At 41.7% G+C, this 17,061-nt stretch overlaps 1 protein-coding gene across 2 annotated transcripts in view; it reads left to right on the forward strand.

Annotated features, from left to right (window-relative positions):
- Positions 1-17,061, forward strand: part of RECQL (RecQ like helicase) — a 41,233-nt gene that overhangs the window by 9,352 nt on the left and 14,820 nt on the right. Inside the window, exons 3-6 of one of the 2 annotated variants that reach the window (XM_055394478.2) lie at positions 4,371-4,459; positions 4,836-5,033; positions 5,894-6,073; positions 14,393-14,499. In XM_055394478.2, the coding sequence (XP_055250453.2) occupies positions 5,989-6,073; positions 14,393-14,499 (192 nt within the window). In that variant the 5' untranslated portion in view covers positions 4,371-4,459; positions 4,836-5,033; positions 5,894-5,988. The remainder of the gene's footprint in view (positions 1-4,370; positions 4,460-4,835; positions 5,034-5,893; positions 6,074-14,392; positions 14,500-17,061) is intronic. The other variant, XM_088837285.1, reaches the window with a different exon arrangement.

The raw sequence follows: 17,061 nt of genomic DNA on the forward strand, positions 1-17,061 counted from the left end.
CAGCTCACCTGGTCATGGGGCCTTGCCTGGTGGGATTTGCCTTAGCAGTTTGCTTGTAATGGGTTTTTGTGGTTTTCCATTAACTCTAAGCAGGGGATGTGGGAATACCAAAAGATATCTCTAGAGCAGGGGTCCCCAACCTCTGGGATCTAATACCTGATGATCTGAGGTGGAGCTGATGTAATAATAACAGAAATAATGTGCACAATAAATGTAATACACTTGAATCATCCTGAAACCATACTCTTCCCCACCCTGGTTCTTGGAAAAACTGTCTTCCATGAAACTGGCCCCTGGTGCCAGAAAGGTTGGGGACCACTGCCCTGGAGGAGCCCCATGTTCCAGACACACTGCTCCTCAACTCTGCAGCGTTATAGCAGTCCCGTTTCCTTTAATAGTCAGGATCATTTGCCCCAGCCAGTCCAGTAACCCCTTTCTTTGCCTTTTGGTTTCCTGGCCATGAGGAACCCAAACTGGCCAAGTGGTAATCAGTTCAGTTCAGTCGCTCAGTCGTGTCCGACTCTCAGCAACCCCATGAATCACAGCACGCCAGGCCTCACTGTCCATCACCAACTCCTGGAGTACACCCAAACTCATGTCCATTGAGTCGGTGATGCCATCCAGCCATCTCATTCTCTGTCGTCCCCTTCTCCTTCTTAAATGGAACCATTGCTTTTTCCCATAGTAGTAGCAGTTCTAACTGGCCAGCCTCTCGACTAGCAGAGTCCAAAGTTTCAGGGATGGGAAGCAAACATTTCACTAGTGGATCACTAGGGGATAATAGGAGCCATGTTTCCAGCCCTGTTTCCCAGGCCCATGAGTCCTGGCTGTGTGAGGAACAGCACTGTTTTGGTAGCAAGCACTCTTTATACTGCCTTCCACTTGGTCTTTCCTACCATAATAGTCCTTACCCTTAGGTCAGGAAACCAGCCAGTTGCTGAATGCATGCGTGCTAAGTTGCCTCAGTCATCTCCGACTCTTTGCGACCCTATGGACTGTAGCCTGTCAGGCTCATCAGTCCCTGGGATTCTCCAGGCAGGAATACTGAATTGGGTTGCCATGTCCTTCTCCAAGGGATCTTCACCACCCAGGGATGAAACCTGTATTCAACAGGTTGCACAAGTCTCCTGTGTCTCCTGCACTGGCAGGTAAGTTCTTTACCACTAGCGCCACCTGGGGGTATCTGTTCTAATTATCTGCTGGAGCTGGGGTGGTAACCACAGGAGTAGACCTCCTAGCCCCTTGTGTGATTGATGCGCCTGAGCAGAACGGCATTGATCATCTGTTTTGCCCAAGTTCAGTCCATACTCTAACTGGTGGGTCACCATGGCATTATAGTTCTCCAGGAATTATCAGATTACAGTTGCTGTCCAGGAACTTCTGGGAAGTTATTTTCCTTTTCCCAGTACACAATTACCTTGATAAGTTTCTCTGGAGAAGGATAGTGGAAAGATTTACTGCATGAAGTTTTAGCTGTGTATGAGGGTCCTATTTCAAAGGACCCCAATCTCTCCACAAGGAGCTTTGGATCTATAAATTAGCTCATTTCTGGGAACTGGTTGAAGGACTATGATTCTGTTGTGGTAATTCAGATCAGACATGTGTTCACCAGAATCAGTCCTTTGTACTCTGTCTGTACAGATCACGTAATCTATTTCTATTTCAGACTGAATGATCACCTCAGTTCAGTTCAGTCGCTCAGTCGTGTCTGACTCTTTGCGACCCCATGAATCACAGCATGCCAGGCCTCCCTGTCCATCACCAACTCCTGGAGTTCACTCAAACTCATGTCCATTGAGTCGGTGATGCCATCCAGCCATCTCATTCTCTGTCGTCCCTTTCTCCTCCCGCCACCAATCCCTCCCAGCATCAGAGTCTTTTCCAGTGAGTCAACTCTTTGCATGAGGTGGCCAAAGTATTGGAGTTTCAGCTTAGCATCAGTCCTTCCAATGACACCCAGGACTGATCTCCTTTAGAATGGACTGGTTGGATCTCCTTGCAGTACAACGGACTCTCAAGAGTCTTCAACACCACAGTTCAAAAGCATCAATTCTTCGGCTATCAGCTTTCTTCACAGTCCAACTCTCACATCCATACATGACCCCTGGAAAAACTATAGCCTTGACTAGACGGACCTTTGTTGGCAAAGTAATGTCTCTGCTTTTTAATATGCTATGTAGGTTGGTCATAACTTTCCTTCCAAGGAGTAAGCGTCTTTTAATTTCATGGCTGCAATCAGCATCTTCATTGATTTTGGAGCCTAAAAAAATAAAGTCTAGCCAGTGCCGAAGATGTCTTTGAGTCAGACTGTTCTAATTGTTACTTCTGCTTATTGCCCCTTGGGTTTCTCTGGTGGCTCAGACAGTAAAGAATCTGCCTGCGGTACAGGAGGCCTGGGTTCCATCTCCCGGTCGGGAAGATTCTTTGGAGAAGTAAATGACAACCCACTCCAATATTCTTGTCTGGGAAATCCCATGGACAGAGGAGCCTGGCAGCCTCCATGGGGTCACAAAGAATTGTAAATGACTGAGCAACTAACACTTTCACTTTCTGCTGCTCCTTTTGGCAACCACATCTGCCTTTCCTTAGGTCATGAATTGAATTGCTGACAGTTAGCCCCAGTGTCTTAGAAATCATTCTCATTGATTCAGGTAGTCTGGTTGAAAGGCAGTACTTCCCATGGTCATTCCTGGCTTACAGAGAACAGCCAACCCAGACCCCTTCAGGGATTCATTCCCCTCATGAATACATTTCTTACAGGCTTAGACAAAGGAGGGTCTCCTGGATCCTCCTGGATTGCAGGAGAGTGGGTGATCATCCACTCTAGCACTCCCATCTCCCTAAGCCTTGAGTTCCTCTCCTTTAGCGTATACCCAGAAAGTTCGAGCCTTCCCGTTTCATTGGCACCTACCCCTGTGTCATTCCGTTCCAACTTTCTGATATTCATCTTTGGGGTCCCTTGGACTGCAAGGAGATCCAGCCAGTTCATTCTAAAGGAGATCAATCCTGGGTGTTCATTGGAGGGACTGATGCTAAAGTTGAAACTGCAATACTTTGGCCACCTCATGCGAAGAGTTGACTCACTGGAAAAGACTCTGATGCTGGGAAGGATTGGGGGCGGGAGGAGAAGGGGACGACAGAGAGTGAGATGGCTGGATGGCATCACCGACTCGATGGACATGAGTTTGAGTGAACTCTGGGAGTTGGTGATGGACAGGGAGGCCTGGCGTGCTGTGATTCATGGGGTCGCAAAGAGTCGGACCCGACTGAGTGACTGAACTGAACTGAACTGAAGTAAAGAATTAGAGCCACTCCTGGCCACTATATTTAGTGTATTAAATCCAGAATTTCTTATTGAATCCACACCAATAAATTTGGCTTCATTCACTATTGTGTATTGTTGGGCTTCCCTGGTGGCTCAGATTGTAAAGAGTCTACCTGCACTGCAGGAGACCCAGCTTCAATTCTTGAGTTGGGGGAGATCCGTTGGAGAAGGGAATGACAACCTACTCCAGTATTCTTGCCTGGAGAATGGAGAGGAGCCTGACACGCTGCAGTCCATCTGGTAACAGAGTCAGACATGACTGAGCACAAGAGCAACTGATTTCTGCCCCCTGTCGGTCAAGGTGAGCCAGCACATCAGCCACAAGGTGAGCTGCAGCTGACCGTATGTCGACTGTAAACCTGGCTGCTGTTTCATTTCCACCTTCCAAATCTCAGACAGATGTCACTGGTGGCCAGCCCTAAACCTGGATCACACAAGCAGTTGATACAATACAAAAACACTAGAGCATCCTATTTTAAATCATAACCATAAGATTTTATCTCATGGGAAGACATTAAAACTGGACACTCATTAAAGCAGGCAGCTGTTTTAGAAAGCAGCAAGGATGTCTGTAAAGTTTTCTAGCTTCCACTGATGTAAAAGGAAATCTCATTTTGACTTTAATATTTGGATTGTTTAGTATAATATATTAAGGCTTCTTTATAAATGATCATGCTGGCCTTGTAATGCCAATTTTAGTAGCACACTTAATTTCTCTTTTTACTGATACGTCATCTTGTTTATAATCACCAGCTCCTTACCATGTCACAGTATGAACCCAAATACAAATGTTTTTGTAAAATGATAGCTAAGTAGTTAGGGGATTACATTTGATAACTTCCTCTTGCTTTAAAGTTTAGTCATTTTACTGAAGTGATTTAGAAGATTGTTGGACCACTGTCCTACAATATGATTTTTGTTACTGTTTGGTCGCTCAGTTATGTCTGACTTTTGTGACCGCATGGACTGTAGCCCACCAGGCTCCTCTATTCATGGGATTTTTCCAGGCAAGAATACTGGAGTGGTTTGTTGTTTCCTCTTCCAGGGGATCTGCCCAACCCAGGGATTGAACCCACATCTCTTGCATTGGCAGGTGGATTCTTTATTGCTGGGCCACCAGGGAAGCACACTATGGTAAAATTAATAATTGTTATTTATTAAATGCTTAATTGTGTACCAGGTACTGTGTTAAGAACTTTCAAAATTCTGTCTCATTTAATTTTTTATATCAGTACTGTGAAAGCTAGGTATTATCCCCACTTTACAGATAGGGATTTTGAGGCTCAGTTAAGTATAAGGTACTTAGCCTGAGGTTGCTCAGCCAGTGAGAGGAAGACCTAAGATAATACTTCCTGTCTGGGTGGCTCCAAAACATGCACTTAACCACTCTTCTAGACTACTCTAAGTTTATGCAGTTGATAGTGAAGAATACCAAGAAAATCAATCATAAGGAAACCTAAAATTGTGATTAATTCTGTCTGGCCATTGTATCTTTTTTCTTCCGTTGTAGCTCTGAGTGAGGAACTGGATTCTATAACGAATGAGCTACATGCAGTAGACATTCAAATCCAGGAACTTCTGGAAAGGCAGCAGGAGCTCATTCAGAAAAAAAATGTACTAACGAAGAGAATAAAGCTGTGTTTAGAGGATTCCGATGCTGGGGAGAGCAGTGAATGTGATTCTTCACCTGCCTCTTGGAATAAAGAAGGTTTGCTCTCTTTTTTTTTCTTTGCTAGTTTTGTTTCCTCTGGTTTCTTTGAATTGGAGTTGAATCATTGTGTCTGGGTCAGTGCTTTTCAGTAGTTTAGAAGTGAAACTGACCATTCCTTAAGTAGCAGGGGAACTAGTAGGCAGACATCCTTTACCCACGTCCTTATAAAATGAAAGCCTTTATTATTCAGACCAAATATGTTTCTGACATATTGAAAACATATTTGCTTGGAAAAAGATATTTATTTAACTCAGTTTTCTAGGTTGTAATGAGAAGAAATTAAACAAGAAAAAAAATTCAAACTCCTCATCAAAGTCTAGTTCATTCTCCTGCCCTAGTGAACACATCTTCCTTGATTGAGGATCTTGCCAAACATCTTGTTTATCATTAATTTAGAATACTGTAACCCTTGACAGAATTGCAGTGCTTTCTGGGCTTTGTTGTCCAGTGTTGTCCACTTTTTAAGCAGGATATTGACACCAGAAAGTCCATATAATTGTTAACTTTGGTTCATAGTATTTGAGATTTCTGATACTGTGAATTCCCCGACTGACATTCAGACTATTTATCAAATACCTGACCAAGCACCTTTCTCCTTTGTGTAGTTTATTTCTCACTGGCAAATGTCATTTTATTCTGATATACTTTTTCATATGATATATCATTAAATTTGGTTTTGCTTAGCTTCATGAATTAAACTGATCTCAAAATTATTATTATAAAAATTAAATTATCCATAGTATTAAAAGTTTTATATATATTGATCTGATTCTTCTCTATTCTAGAAGCAGCCATTCACATTTGTGTCTCATTTATAATCCTAAATAGTTCTACTTAACTTGTTATTCTCTTTCTAGATTTTCCATGGTCTGGCAAAGTTAAAGATGTTCTACAAAATGTCTTTAAACTGCAGAAGTTCAGGCCACTTCAGCTTGAAACTATTAACGTCACAATGTCTGGAAAGGAGGTATTTCTTGTTATGCCTACAGGAGGGGGAAAGAGCTTATGCTACCAGTTACCAGCATTGTGTTCAGACGGTGGGTATTAATAAGCATTAATTCTAAGGTGAAGAAACATCATTTCTATGAATATATTTTTAAGTCTTAAAAAATATTTCTAACCGTGTATTTGCCAAAATTAAGTACATTTTTTGTTTGTCTCTCCACTAATAGACATTTAATGGAGAAGGAACTGGCAACCCACTCCAGTATTCTTGCCTGGAAAATTCCACGGATAGAGGAGCCTGGAGGGCTACAATCCATGGGGTTGTACAGAGTCAGATACGACTGACCGCACACAGAATAGATATTTAAAGTCTTAGGATATGTTGAAGACTGAGAGTAGTTCATTCTTTTATCTGATTCCTGAAACATCCTTGAAAATCTTGTTGTAGGAGAAAAAGCCCTAGGAAAGGAATCATTAGGCTTGGAGTTGAGCCCCGGGTCTTTGTGGAGTGTCAGCTGTGGTCTTTGACCCTGAAGATACTGGAGTCAGCAAATGTACGTGGTCCTCGGCTTTTCAGAGGACTCACAGCGTCCGGCGGTGCTTTCTCACACTTTAATGTGCGTAACAACTAGCTGTTGATCTGATCAACACGCAGGTTCTGATTTACTATGAGACCCAGATCTTGCGTTTCTAATAGGCTCTCAGGTGACACTGATGCTGCTGTTTGAGGACCACTGCAGGTACAGAGCAGGTCAGCACGCTTTTCCTTGAAGAGCCAGGCAGTAAATGTGAGAGCCTGTGTGGTCTGTGAGGTCTCTGCTGACTACTGAGCTGCCATTGTAGCAGCAAAGCAGCCATAGATGACAGGTAAAGGAATGGCCCTGGCTGTGTTCCAGTAAAACTTTATTTACAAAAACAAGCAACCAGACCTTAGTTTATTGACCCCTGGTCTAAAGAATATGGGTTAATTGGAAGCCATTAAGGGTTTTGTGATAAAGATTTTGATAGGGAATTAAGTCAGTGCAAAGATCTGGTCTAGGGGTTTTAGGGAAGGCTTTCCTAAGGAAGTAGAATTTTTTATTTTTTTTTAAATTTTTTCATTGAAATGTAGTTGATTTACAATGTTGTGTTAATTTCAGGTGTACAGCAAAATGATTGAGTAATACGTATATATGTATGTATATTCTTTTTCAGATTCTTTTCCCTTAAGGTTATTTTAAAATATTGAGTATAGTTCTCTGTGCTATACAGTAGGTCCTTGTTGGTTATTTATTTACTATATAGTACTGGCAACCCACTCCAGTACTCTTGCCTGGAAAATCCCATGGGCAGAGGAGCCCGGTGGGCTGCAGTCCATGGGGTCGCTAAGTGTCGGACACGACTGAGCGACTTCCCTTTCACTTTTCACTTTCATGCATTAGAGAAGGAAATGGCAATCCACTCCAGTGTTCTTGCCTGGAGAGTCTAAGGGACGGGGGAGCGTGGTGGCTGCCATTTATGGGGTCGCACTGAGTCAGACACAACTGAAGCGACTTAGCAGCAGCAGCAGCAGTGTATCTTTTAATCCTAAACTCCTAATTTATCTCTCCCCTACCCTTTCTCCTTTGGTAACCTTAAGTTTGTTTTCTATGTCTGTGAATCTATTTCTGTTTTGTAAATAAGTTCATTTGTATAATTTTTTTTTTTTTAGTCTCCATATAACTGATATCATATGACATTTGTCTTTGGCTTATTTCACTTAGTCTGATGTTGCTGCTGATGGCATTATTTTATTCCTTTTTTATGGCTGAGTAATATTCCACTGTATATATATGTGTGTGTGTGTGGAAGTAGTATTTGAGCTGAAAGCTAAAGGATAAGTAGGCACAAAAAGGAAAGAAGAGGAAGAAAGAATGTTCATGCAGGGGAACAGGGATTTGTGAGGGCCCAAAAGTGAGAAAGAGGAGAGTGATAAAGCTGGCTTACAACTTAGCATTCAAAAAACTAAGATCATGGCATCTGGTCCCATCACTTCATGGCAATTAGAAGGGGAAAAAGTGGAAGCAGTGACAGATTTTCTCTTCTTGGGCTCCAGAATCACTGCAGATGGTGATAGAAGCCATGAAATTAGAGGACACTTGCTTCTTGGAATGTGAAGTCAAGTGGGCCTTAGAAAGCATCACTACGAACAAAGCTAGTGGAGGTGATGGAATTCCAGTTGAGCTATTTCAAATCCTGAAAGATGATGCTGTGAAAGTGCTGCACTCAATATGCCAGCAAGTTTGGAAAACTCAGCAGTGGCCACAGGACTGGAAAATCTCAGTCTTCATTCCAATCCCAAAGAAAGGCAATGCCAAAGAATGCTCAAACTACCGCAGAATTACACTCATCTCACACTCTAGTAAAGTCATGCTCAAAATTCTCCAAGCCAGGCTTCAGCAATATGTGAACCGTGAACTCCCAGATGTTCAAGCAGGTTTTAGAAAAGGCAGAGGAACCAGAGATCAAATTGCCAACATCCGCTGGATCATGGAGAAAGCAAGAGAGTTCCAGAAAAACATCTATTTCTGCTTCATTGACTATGCCAAAGCCTTTGACTGTGTGGATCACAGCAAACTGTGGAAAATTCTTCAAGAGATGGGAGTACCAGACCACCTGAGCCTCTTGAGAAACCTGTATGTAGGTCAGGAAGCAATAGTCAGAACTGTACATGGAACAACAGACTGGTTCCAAATAGGAAAAGGAGTGTGTCAAGGCTGTATATTGTCACCCTGCTTATTTAACTTATATGCAGATATGCATCATGAGGAACGCTGGGGTGGAAGAAGCACAAGCTGAAATCAAGATTGCTGGAAGAAATATCAATAACCTCAGATATGCAGATGACACTATCCTTATGGCAGAAAGTGAAGAGGAACTAAAAAGCCTCTTGATGAAAGTGAAAGAGGAGAGTGAAAAGGTTGGCTTGAAGCTCAACATTCAGAAAACAAAGATTATGGCATCTGGTCCCATCACTTCATGGGAAATAGATGGGGAAACAGTGGAAACAGTGTCAGACTTTATTTTTTTGGGCTCCAAAATCACTGCAGATGCTGACTGTAGCCATGAATTTAAAAGACGCTTACTCCTTGGAAGGAAAGTTATGACCAACCTTGATAGTATATTAAAAAGCAGAGACATTACTTTGCCAACAAAGGTCTGTCTAGTCAAGGCTATGGTTTTTCCCGAGGTCATGTATGGATGTGAGAGTTGGACTGTGAAGAAAGCTGATCGCCGAAGAAATTGATGCTTTTGAACTGTGGTCTTGGAGAAGACTCTTGAGAGTCCATTGTACTGCAAGGAGATCCAACCAGTCCATTCTAAAGGAGATCAGTCCTGGGTGTTCATTGGAAGGACTGATGCTAAAGCTGAAACTGCAATACTTTGGCCACCTCATGCGACGAGTTGACTCACTGGAAAAGACTCTGATGCTGGGAAAGGTTGGGGGCGGGAGGAGAAGGGGACGACAGAGAATGAGATGGCTGGATGGCATCACCGACTCGATGGACATGAGTGAGTGAACTCCGAGAGTTGGTGATGGACAGGGAGGCCTGGCGTGCTGTGATTCATGGGGTCGCGGAGAGTCGGACACGACTGAGCGATTGAACTGGACTGAAGGCTGCTTCTTGGAAGGAAAGCTGTGAAAAACCTAGGCAGTGTATTACAAAGCAAAGACATTCCTTTGCTGACTAATGTCTGTATATTCAAAGCTATGGTCTTTCATCTGACAGTAGTCATGTGTAGATGTGAGAGTTGGACCATAAAGAAGGCTGAATGCTAAAGAATTGATGCTTTCAAATTGTGGTACTGGAGACTTTTGAGAGTCCCTTGGACTGCAAGGAGATCAAATCCTGAAGGAAATCAATCCCAAATATTCATTGGAAGGACTGATGGTGGAGCTGAAGCTGTAGTTTCAGCTGATGTGAACAGCTGATGTGATCTGGCCACCTGATGTGAACAGCCAACTCATTGGAAAAGACCCTGATGCTGGGAAAGATTGCAGGCAAAAGGAAAAGAGAGTGGCAGAGGATGAGATAGTTGGAAAGTATCATTGACTCAGTGGACAGGAACTTGGCCAAACTTTGGGAGATAGTGAGGGACAGGGAGGCCTGGTGTGCTGCAGTCCATGGACAGCACTCCTGGTGTGCCTTCAAAGAGTCAGATACGACTTAATGACTGAACAGCAACAACATAAAGTGAGAAACTGTGGTATATTCAGTAACCTGGCAGAGAGAGAGTGGCAAGACATGCTGAAAGAGTCTTTAAAGATATTTTTGAAACTGTTCCTTCTATGAGTGGAAAGCTGTGAAGGGTCTTAAACAGGTGAGAAACTTGTCAGAAGGATACTTCCAGCAGATGGAGGAATTCCAGAAATATTTAGAAGGTAGGCTCAGTAGGCTTTAGTACTCATTAGATACAGGGCTAGGACAAGAGATAGTCCAGCTGTCCAGATTTCAGGCTGGGACAGATGAGGTGAAGTTATTTGCTGAAATAGGGTACATTGGAGAAAGAACTTATTTGGAAATGGAGAGAGGGAAGGTGATGTATTTAATTTGGGGTCTGTTGAATTAATGGTGCCTGCAAGAAATGCAGGTAGAATTGTCCTCTGAGTTTGAGTGGAAAGGTTGGATCTGAGAGATGTGAGGTTGCTGAGTCTGAGGCTCTTAGTGTGGAGATGGCTATTGTAGTGAATTGTATCATCCAGAGCAGTGTGAGAGAAGAGGGCCCAGAACAGAAACCAGAACACCAAGAGTTTAGGGGTAAACAGAGAATGCGGACCTGCAGAGAAGGCTGACACAGAGTAGCAAGGCGGAGGAGGATAGTCTGGAGACTGTGGCGTTCTTAGAAGCCCAAAGGAGGGAGCACTTCAAACAGGGAGTGGTTAACAGTGATGACTGTTGGCACAAGGTCAAATAAAGTAGACATGGAAGTCCCAGTGGATTTAGTAACACGGGACTCATCTATAACCGTGGCTCAACATTCAGAAAACAAAGATCATGGCATCTGGTCCCATCACTTCATGGGAAATAGATGGAAAAACAGTGGAAACAGTGTCAGACTTTGTATTTTTGGGCTCCAAAATCACTGCAGATGCTGATTGCAGCCATGAAATTAAAAGACGCTTGCTCCTTGGAAGGAAAGTTATGACCAACCTTGATAGTATATTAAAAAGCAGAGACATTACTTTGCCAACCAAGGTCCGTCTAGTCAAGGCAATGGTTTTTCCCGTGGTCATGTATGGATGTGAGAGTTGGACTGTGAAGAAGGCTGATCGCCGAAGAATCGATGCTTTTGAACTGTGGTGTTGGAGAAGACTCTTGAGAGTCCCTTATACTGCAAGGAGATCCAACCAGTCCATTCTAAAGGAGATCAATCCTGGATGTTCATTGGAGGGACTGATGCTAAAGCTGAAACTGCAATACTTTGGCCACCTCATGCGACGAGTTGACTCACTGGAAAAGACTCTGATGCTGGGAAAGGTTGGGGGCGGGAGGAGAAGGGGACGACGGAGAATGAGATGGCTGGATGGCATCACCGACTCTGTGGACATGAGTTTGAGTGTACTCCGGGAGTTGGTGATGGACAGGGAGGCCTGGCGTGCTGTGATTCATGGGGTCGCGGAGAGTCGGACACGACTGAGCGACTGAACTGAACTGAACTGAACTGAGGGCAGCTTCAACAGAATGGATGGGTGGAAACCAAATAGCAATTGTTTGGGAGTGAGCAGGAGTGAGGAAGAGGAGCCAGTGAAAGAGACACTCTAGGGAGAGAATTGCTGTGAAGGGAAAAAGCCAAGGGGCCCTGAATTAGGTGTCCATTATTTCTTTAAGTTTCAGAGAGACTTGACCATATTTGATCAAGTTTCTATGTTTGAAGAGCTGATGCTTTTGAACTGTGATGTTGGCGAAGACTTGAGAGTCCCTTGGACTGCAAGGAGTTCAAACCAGTCAATCCTGAAGGAAATCAGTCTTGAATGTTCATTGGAAGGACTGATGCTGAAGCTGAAACTCCAGTACTTTGGCCACCTGATGCAAAGAATTGACTCATTTGAAAAGACCCTGATGCTGGGAAATATTGAAGGGGATGACAGAGGATGAGATGATTGGATGGCATCACTGACTCGATGGACGTGGTAGTTTGAGTAAGCTCGGGGAGTTGGTGATGGACAAGGAAGCCTGGCGTGCTGCTGTTCATGGAGTCACAAAGAGTCTCATGTGACTGAACTGAACTGACCATATTTAAATACAATGAGAAGGTACTAGTAAAGAGGGAGAACGTGAAAATACAGCAGAGAGGACTAGTTGAGAGAGTGAAATCCATGATAAAGTCTTAATCTGAATATATTTTTGAAACTGGTCTGCTCTCTGCCCCAGGTTATTTTAAGGAACAAACTATGGAAACATAAGACCTCAAGATTTTAGCAATCTAAATAGCTCTCTTAACTGGGAACAATTTCAGTTCTCACAGAAAGGGGATTTATTACCAGAACTTGCGTCAGTAAATAAACTGTTAACTGATTTCTGCTCAGACTGAATTAATCTTGTATAGTAAGTGGACGGATACTCATGTAACTATCATTCTGGATGATACAAGGTGCTATGTTTGCTTTGCAAAACTTTTTTTTTAGAGGAAATTATATTTATTTACTTGGCTGTGCTGGTCTTAGCTGTAGTATGTGGGGATTTTTTTTTTTTAGTTGCAGCATGCAGGATCATTAGTTGTGGCATATGGATTCTAGTTCCCTGATCAGGGCTCGAACCTGGGGCCCCTGCATTGGGAGCACAGTCTTACTGGACCACCAGGGAAATCCCTGCAAAGCTTTTTTTTTTAAGTGAAGTATAGTTGATTTACAGTGTTATTTTCCACTGTACAGCAAAGTGATTCACTTTTATATACACACACACACATCCTTTTTTAATATTCTTTTCTGTTGTAGTTTATCATAGAACTTTTTTCATTGTTTCTTTTGATTGGAGTATAATTGCTTTACATTGTTGTGTTAGTTTCTCCTGTACAACAAACTTTGGAAAGCTTCAGAATAACTTTTTCCTGATGTAACTGGATAGTATATGACTTGATTTATGTAATTTTACTGAGGTTACCAATTCTGATTGTCAAGAATGATAGTAAGCTCAAAATGATAATATCTCTCCATGTTTTTATAGGACTGGATAAGGTGAAAGTTTTCTATATAATCTTATGTCTGTTTGGCTTATCATTTATTCATATTTACTTCCTGTAATAATGAAGGTAAGAAATAGGTGGTATATTGCTAAAGCTGCTTTGAAAATCAGTCTGAATTGGTGGGCAGGGCCACAAGTTACAGTCAGTTCAGTTCAGTCTCTCAGTCGTGTCCGACTCTTTGTGACCCCATGGACTGCAGCATGCCAGGCCTCCCTGTTCATCACCAACTCCCGGAGTTTATCCAAACTCATGCCCATTGAGTCAGCGATGCCCTCCAACTGTCTCACCCTTTGTTGTCCCCTTTTCGTCCTGCCTTCAGTCTTTCCCAGCATCAGGGTCTTTTCCAGTGAGTCAGTTCTTCACATCAGGTAGCCAAAGTATTGGAGTTTCAGCTTTAGCATTAGTCCTTCCAATGAATATTCAGGACTGATTTCCTTCAGGATAGACTGGTTGGATCTCCTTGCTGTCCAAGAGACTCTCGAGTCTTCTCCAACATCACAGTTCAAAAGCATCAGTTCTTTGGCGCTCAGCTTTCTTTATAGTCCAGCTCTCACATCCATACATGACCACTGGAAAAACCATAGCTTTGACTAGACGGACCTTTGTTGGCAAAGTAATGTCTCTACTTTTTAATATGCTGTTTAGGTTGGTCATAACTTTTCTTCCAAGGGGCAAGCGTCTTTTAATTTCAAGGCTGCAGTCACCATCTGCAGTGATTTTGGAGCCCCCCAAAATAAAGTCTGTTACTGTTTCCACTGTTTCCCCATCTATTTGCCATGAAGCAATGGGACCAGATGTCATGATCTTAGTTTTCTGAATGTTGAATTTTAAGCCAACTTTTTCACTTTCCTCTTTCACTTTCGTCAAGAGGCTGTTTAGTTCTTCGCTTCCTACCATAAGGGTGGTGTCATCTGCATATCTGAGGTTACTGATATTTTCCCCTGCAATCTTGATTCCAGCTTGTGCTTCATCCAGCCCAGCGTTTCTCATGATGTACTCTGAATATAAGTTAAATAACCAGGGTAACAATAAACAGCCTTGATGTGCTCCTTTCCCTATTTGGAACAACTCCTGTTGTTCCATGTCCAGTTTTAACTGTTGCTTCCTGACCTACATACAGATTTCTCAAGTTACAGTAAAGAAGGTAAATGATTGAAACTCACTCTGGTTGTGGTATAAAATTTAAGGTGGATTTCTTTCTTTTTTAGGTTTTACCCTTGTGATTTGCCCACTGATCTCCCTTATGGAAGACCAGTTAATGGTTTTGAAACAATTAGGAATTTCAGCTACCATGTTAAATGCTTCTAGTTCTAAGGTATGCTCCTGTGGCTTTTATTGTATTTTATTATTAATTTATACTCTTCAGTGAAGTAGGAACCTTAGTGACAATTGAGTTGCTTATAAAAGAAAAAACTGGTAACTTTATGTTGGAATCAAAAATCACCACTCATAGATCAGGCTTGCCCACTGCTTATTTTGTATGGTGTGTGAACTCAGATTAGTTTCTATAGTTTTAAATGGTTAAAAAAAAATCAGCAGTGGAATTTTCCTGGCAGTCCCAGTGGTTAAGACTCTACGCTTCCACTGCAGAAGGCACAGTTTTGACCCCTGGTTTGGGAACCAAGACCTTGCATGCCGTATGGCATGGCAAAAAATAAAATCAAAAGAATAGTGAAGTGTGAAATTTGTGAAGTGTGAAAATTATATGAGATTCAGATTTCAGTGACCATAAATAAAGTTTTATTGGAACAGAACCATGCTAGTTCTTTTATGTGTAGCCTCTGATTGTTTTCACACTGTGACAACAGATTTCAGTAGTTGTAATATGGACTACAACACCTAATGTTTATTATCTAGCACTTTACAGGAAGTTTGCTGACTTGTTTTATAGTATCCATTCTAAAACAGTGAGGAAGAATTTCTGATTATGGGATATAATTAAATACAAAAAATGAATTAGAAACAAGATACCCAACCTTGTGGAATTTCTTGTTTGGAAATGGACTCTCTTACTTTTATCTGTACAATAAAGCATTTCCCAGGTGTTCTTTTTTAAAAAGCATATTATTAAAAAATTTTCAAAATATGCAAAAGTAGAATAGTATAAAAACTGTTAAGTAGCTTTAACAGTTATCAACATGGCCAGTTTTTTTTTCATCTGTATACCCCCAGTTTCCCTCCCTGCCCACCTGTGGTTTATTTATTTGAGACAAGTCCCAGACATCATACCATTTCAGTTGTAGCTTTTTCAGTGTATATCTTTAACATTAAAAAAAAATGACTAAAAAATATAACGAAATGCCATGATCACATCTAAAAATTTAGTATTAGTTCTTTAAAACCATCAAATAAAAATACTCAGATTTCTGTCTCATCAAATGTTATTATCTGTTTAAAATCATGGTCCAGATTCACACTTTATGCTGTATTGGTTGATATTTCCATAGGTTCCTTTTATTTCTTGTTTGTTTCCTGTGCAATTATTGTTTAGGTTTTTTGCTTTTGTTTTTTTTCTTTTGGTCCTTAAGTTTCCTATATTCTGTCTCTTTCTGATTGTATCCTTGTGATGTTCTGCTTGTTACTTTTAGTTAGTTTAAAAGATGACTGAATTTAGGCTTTTTTCTTTTTTTTTGCTGTAAGGGTATACTTGCTCCTGGTATCACTCAGGAGGTATTTAACACCTGGTTATTATTATTTTTTTTTGTGATGTTAGTTTGATCAGTGGGTCACCTTATGTCTGCCTGCTCTATAATTATCAAGTTCTTGATCCGCTTTTCATTTAATGGCTTTTAGTAGCCACTGATAATAATTGCCTACTTTAGAGCGTTATTTAAGTACAGGGTTATAAGATGGTGATTTCTAATTCTCAGTTCTTAAATTAGCTATATTTTTCCTGTAAAAAACTTTTTCCTTATTAACCCTATGCAGATTGAAAGTTCTTTCTCTTTTTGGGGGGCTTCCCTGATGGCTCAGATGGTAAAGAATCTGCCTGCAGTGCAGGAGACCCCAGTTCAATCCCTAGCTCAGGAAGATCCCCTGGAGAAGGGAATGGCAACCCACGCCAGTATTCTTGCTGGAGAATTCCATGGACAGAGGAGCCTGGCAGGCTACAGCTTCTGATGATAATTGCCTACCTTAGGAGAAGGCAATGGCAACCCACTCCAGTACTCTTGGCTGGAAAATCCCATGGATGGAGGAGCCTGGTGGGCTGCCATCTAAGAGTCTGACACGACTGAGCGACTTCACTTTCACTTTTCACTTTCATGCATTGGAGAAGGAAATGGCAACCCACTCCAGTATTCTTGCCTGGAGAATCTCAGGGACGGGGGTGCCTGGTGGGCTGCCATCTATGGGGTCGCACAGAATCGGACACGACTGAAGCCACTTAGCAGCAGTAGCAGCAGAGCATTATTTAATTAGGGGGTTATAAAATGGTGATTTCTAATTCTCACTTAAATTAGCCAGACTTTTTTCTGTAAAAAAGGACCTTTTCCTTATTTATTCTTTGAAGATTGACACTTCTTTCCCTTTCTTTACCAGTTTTCATAATGGAAATGAAATTTCAAGTATTATGGAAAGAGTTGATCATTCTCCAAAGTTGGTCAATAAATTCTTTTTTCAAGTATCATTTTAAACCTATGGATTTTAACATGTTTGATGTCTTTCCATCCATGGTTATTCTTTTTTTTAATGTTGAAGTAGTCCCATGTTTGGGTAGTGAGAGTCTGTTTAATTTGGCCCTTAGGTCTAACTCCTAGCTTTTGAGTCTTTGGTTTCTTTTCTAAGATATGTCATCCTCATTTTGTGTATTTCTTCCCAGGCCTGAAATCAGCCATGTCTTCAAGAAGTTCTGGTTCTTCTAGTCTTAAACTCTTGT

This window comes from Moschus berezovskii, chromosome 6 (genome assembly GCF_049115385.1).
Source record: "Moschus berezovskii isolate FMDL1 chromosome 6, NW_MosBer_1.0, whole genome shotgun sequence".
In the NCBI taxonomy this organism is placed as follows: domain Eukaryota; kingdom Metazoa; phylum Chordata; class Mammalia; order Artiodactyla; family Moschidae; genus Moschus; species Moschus berezovskii.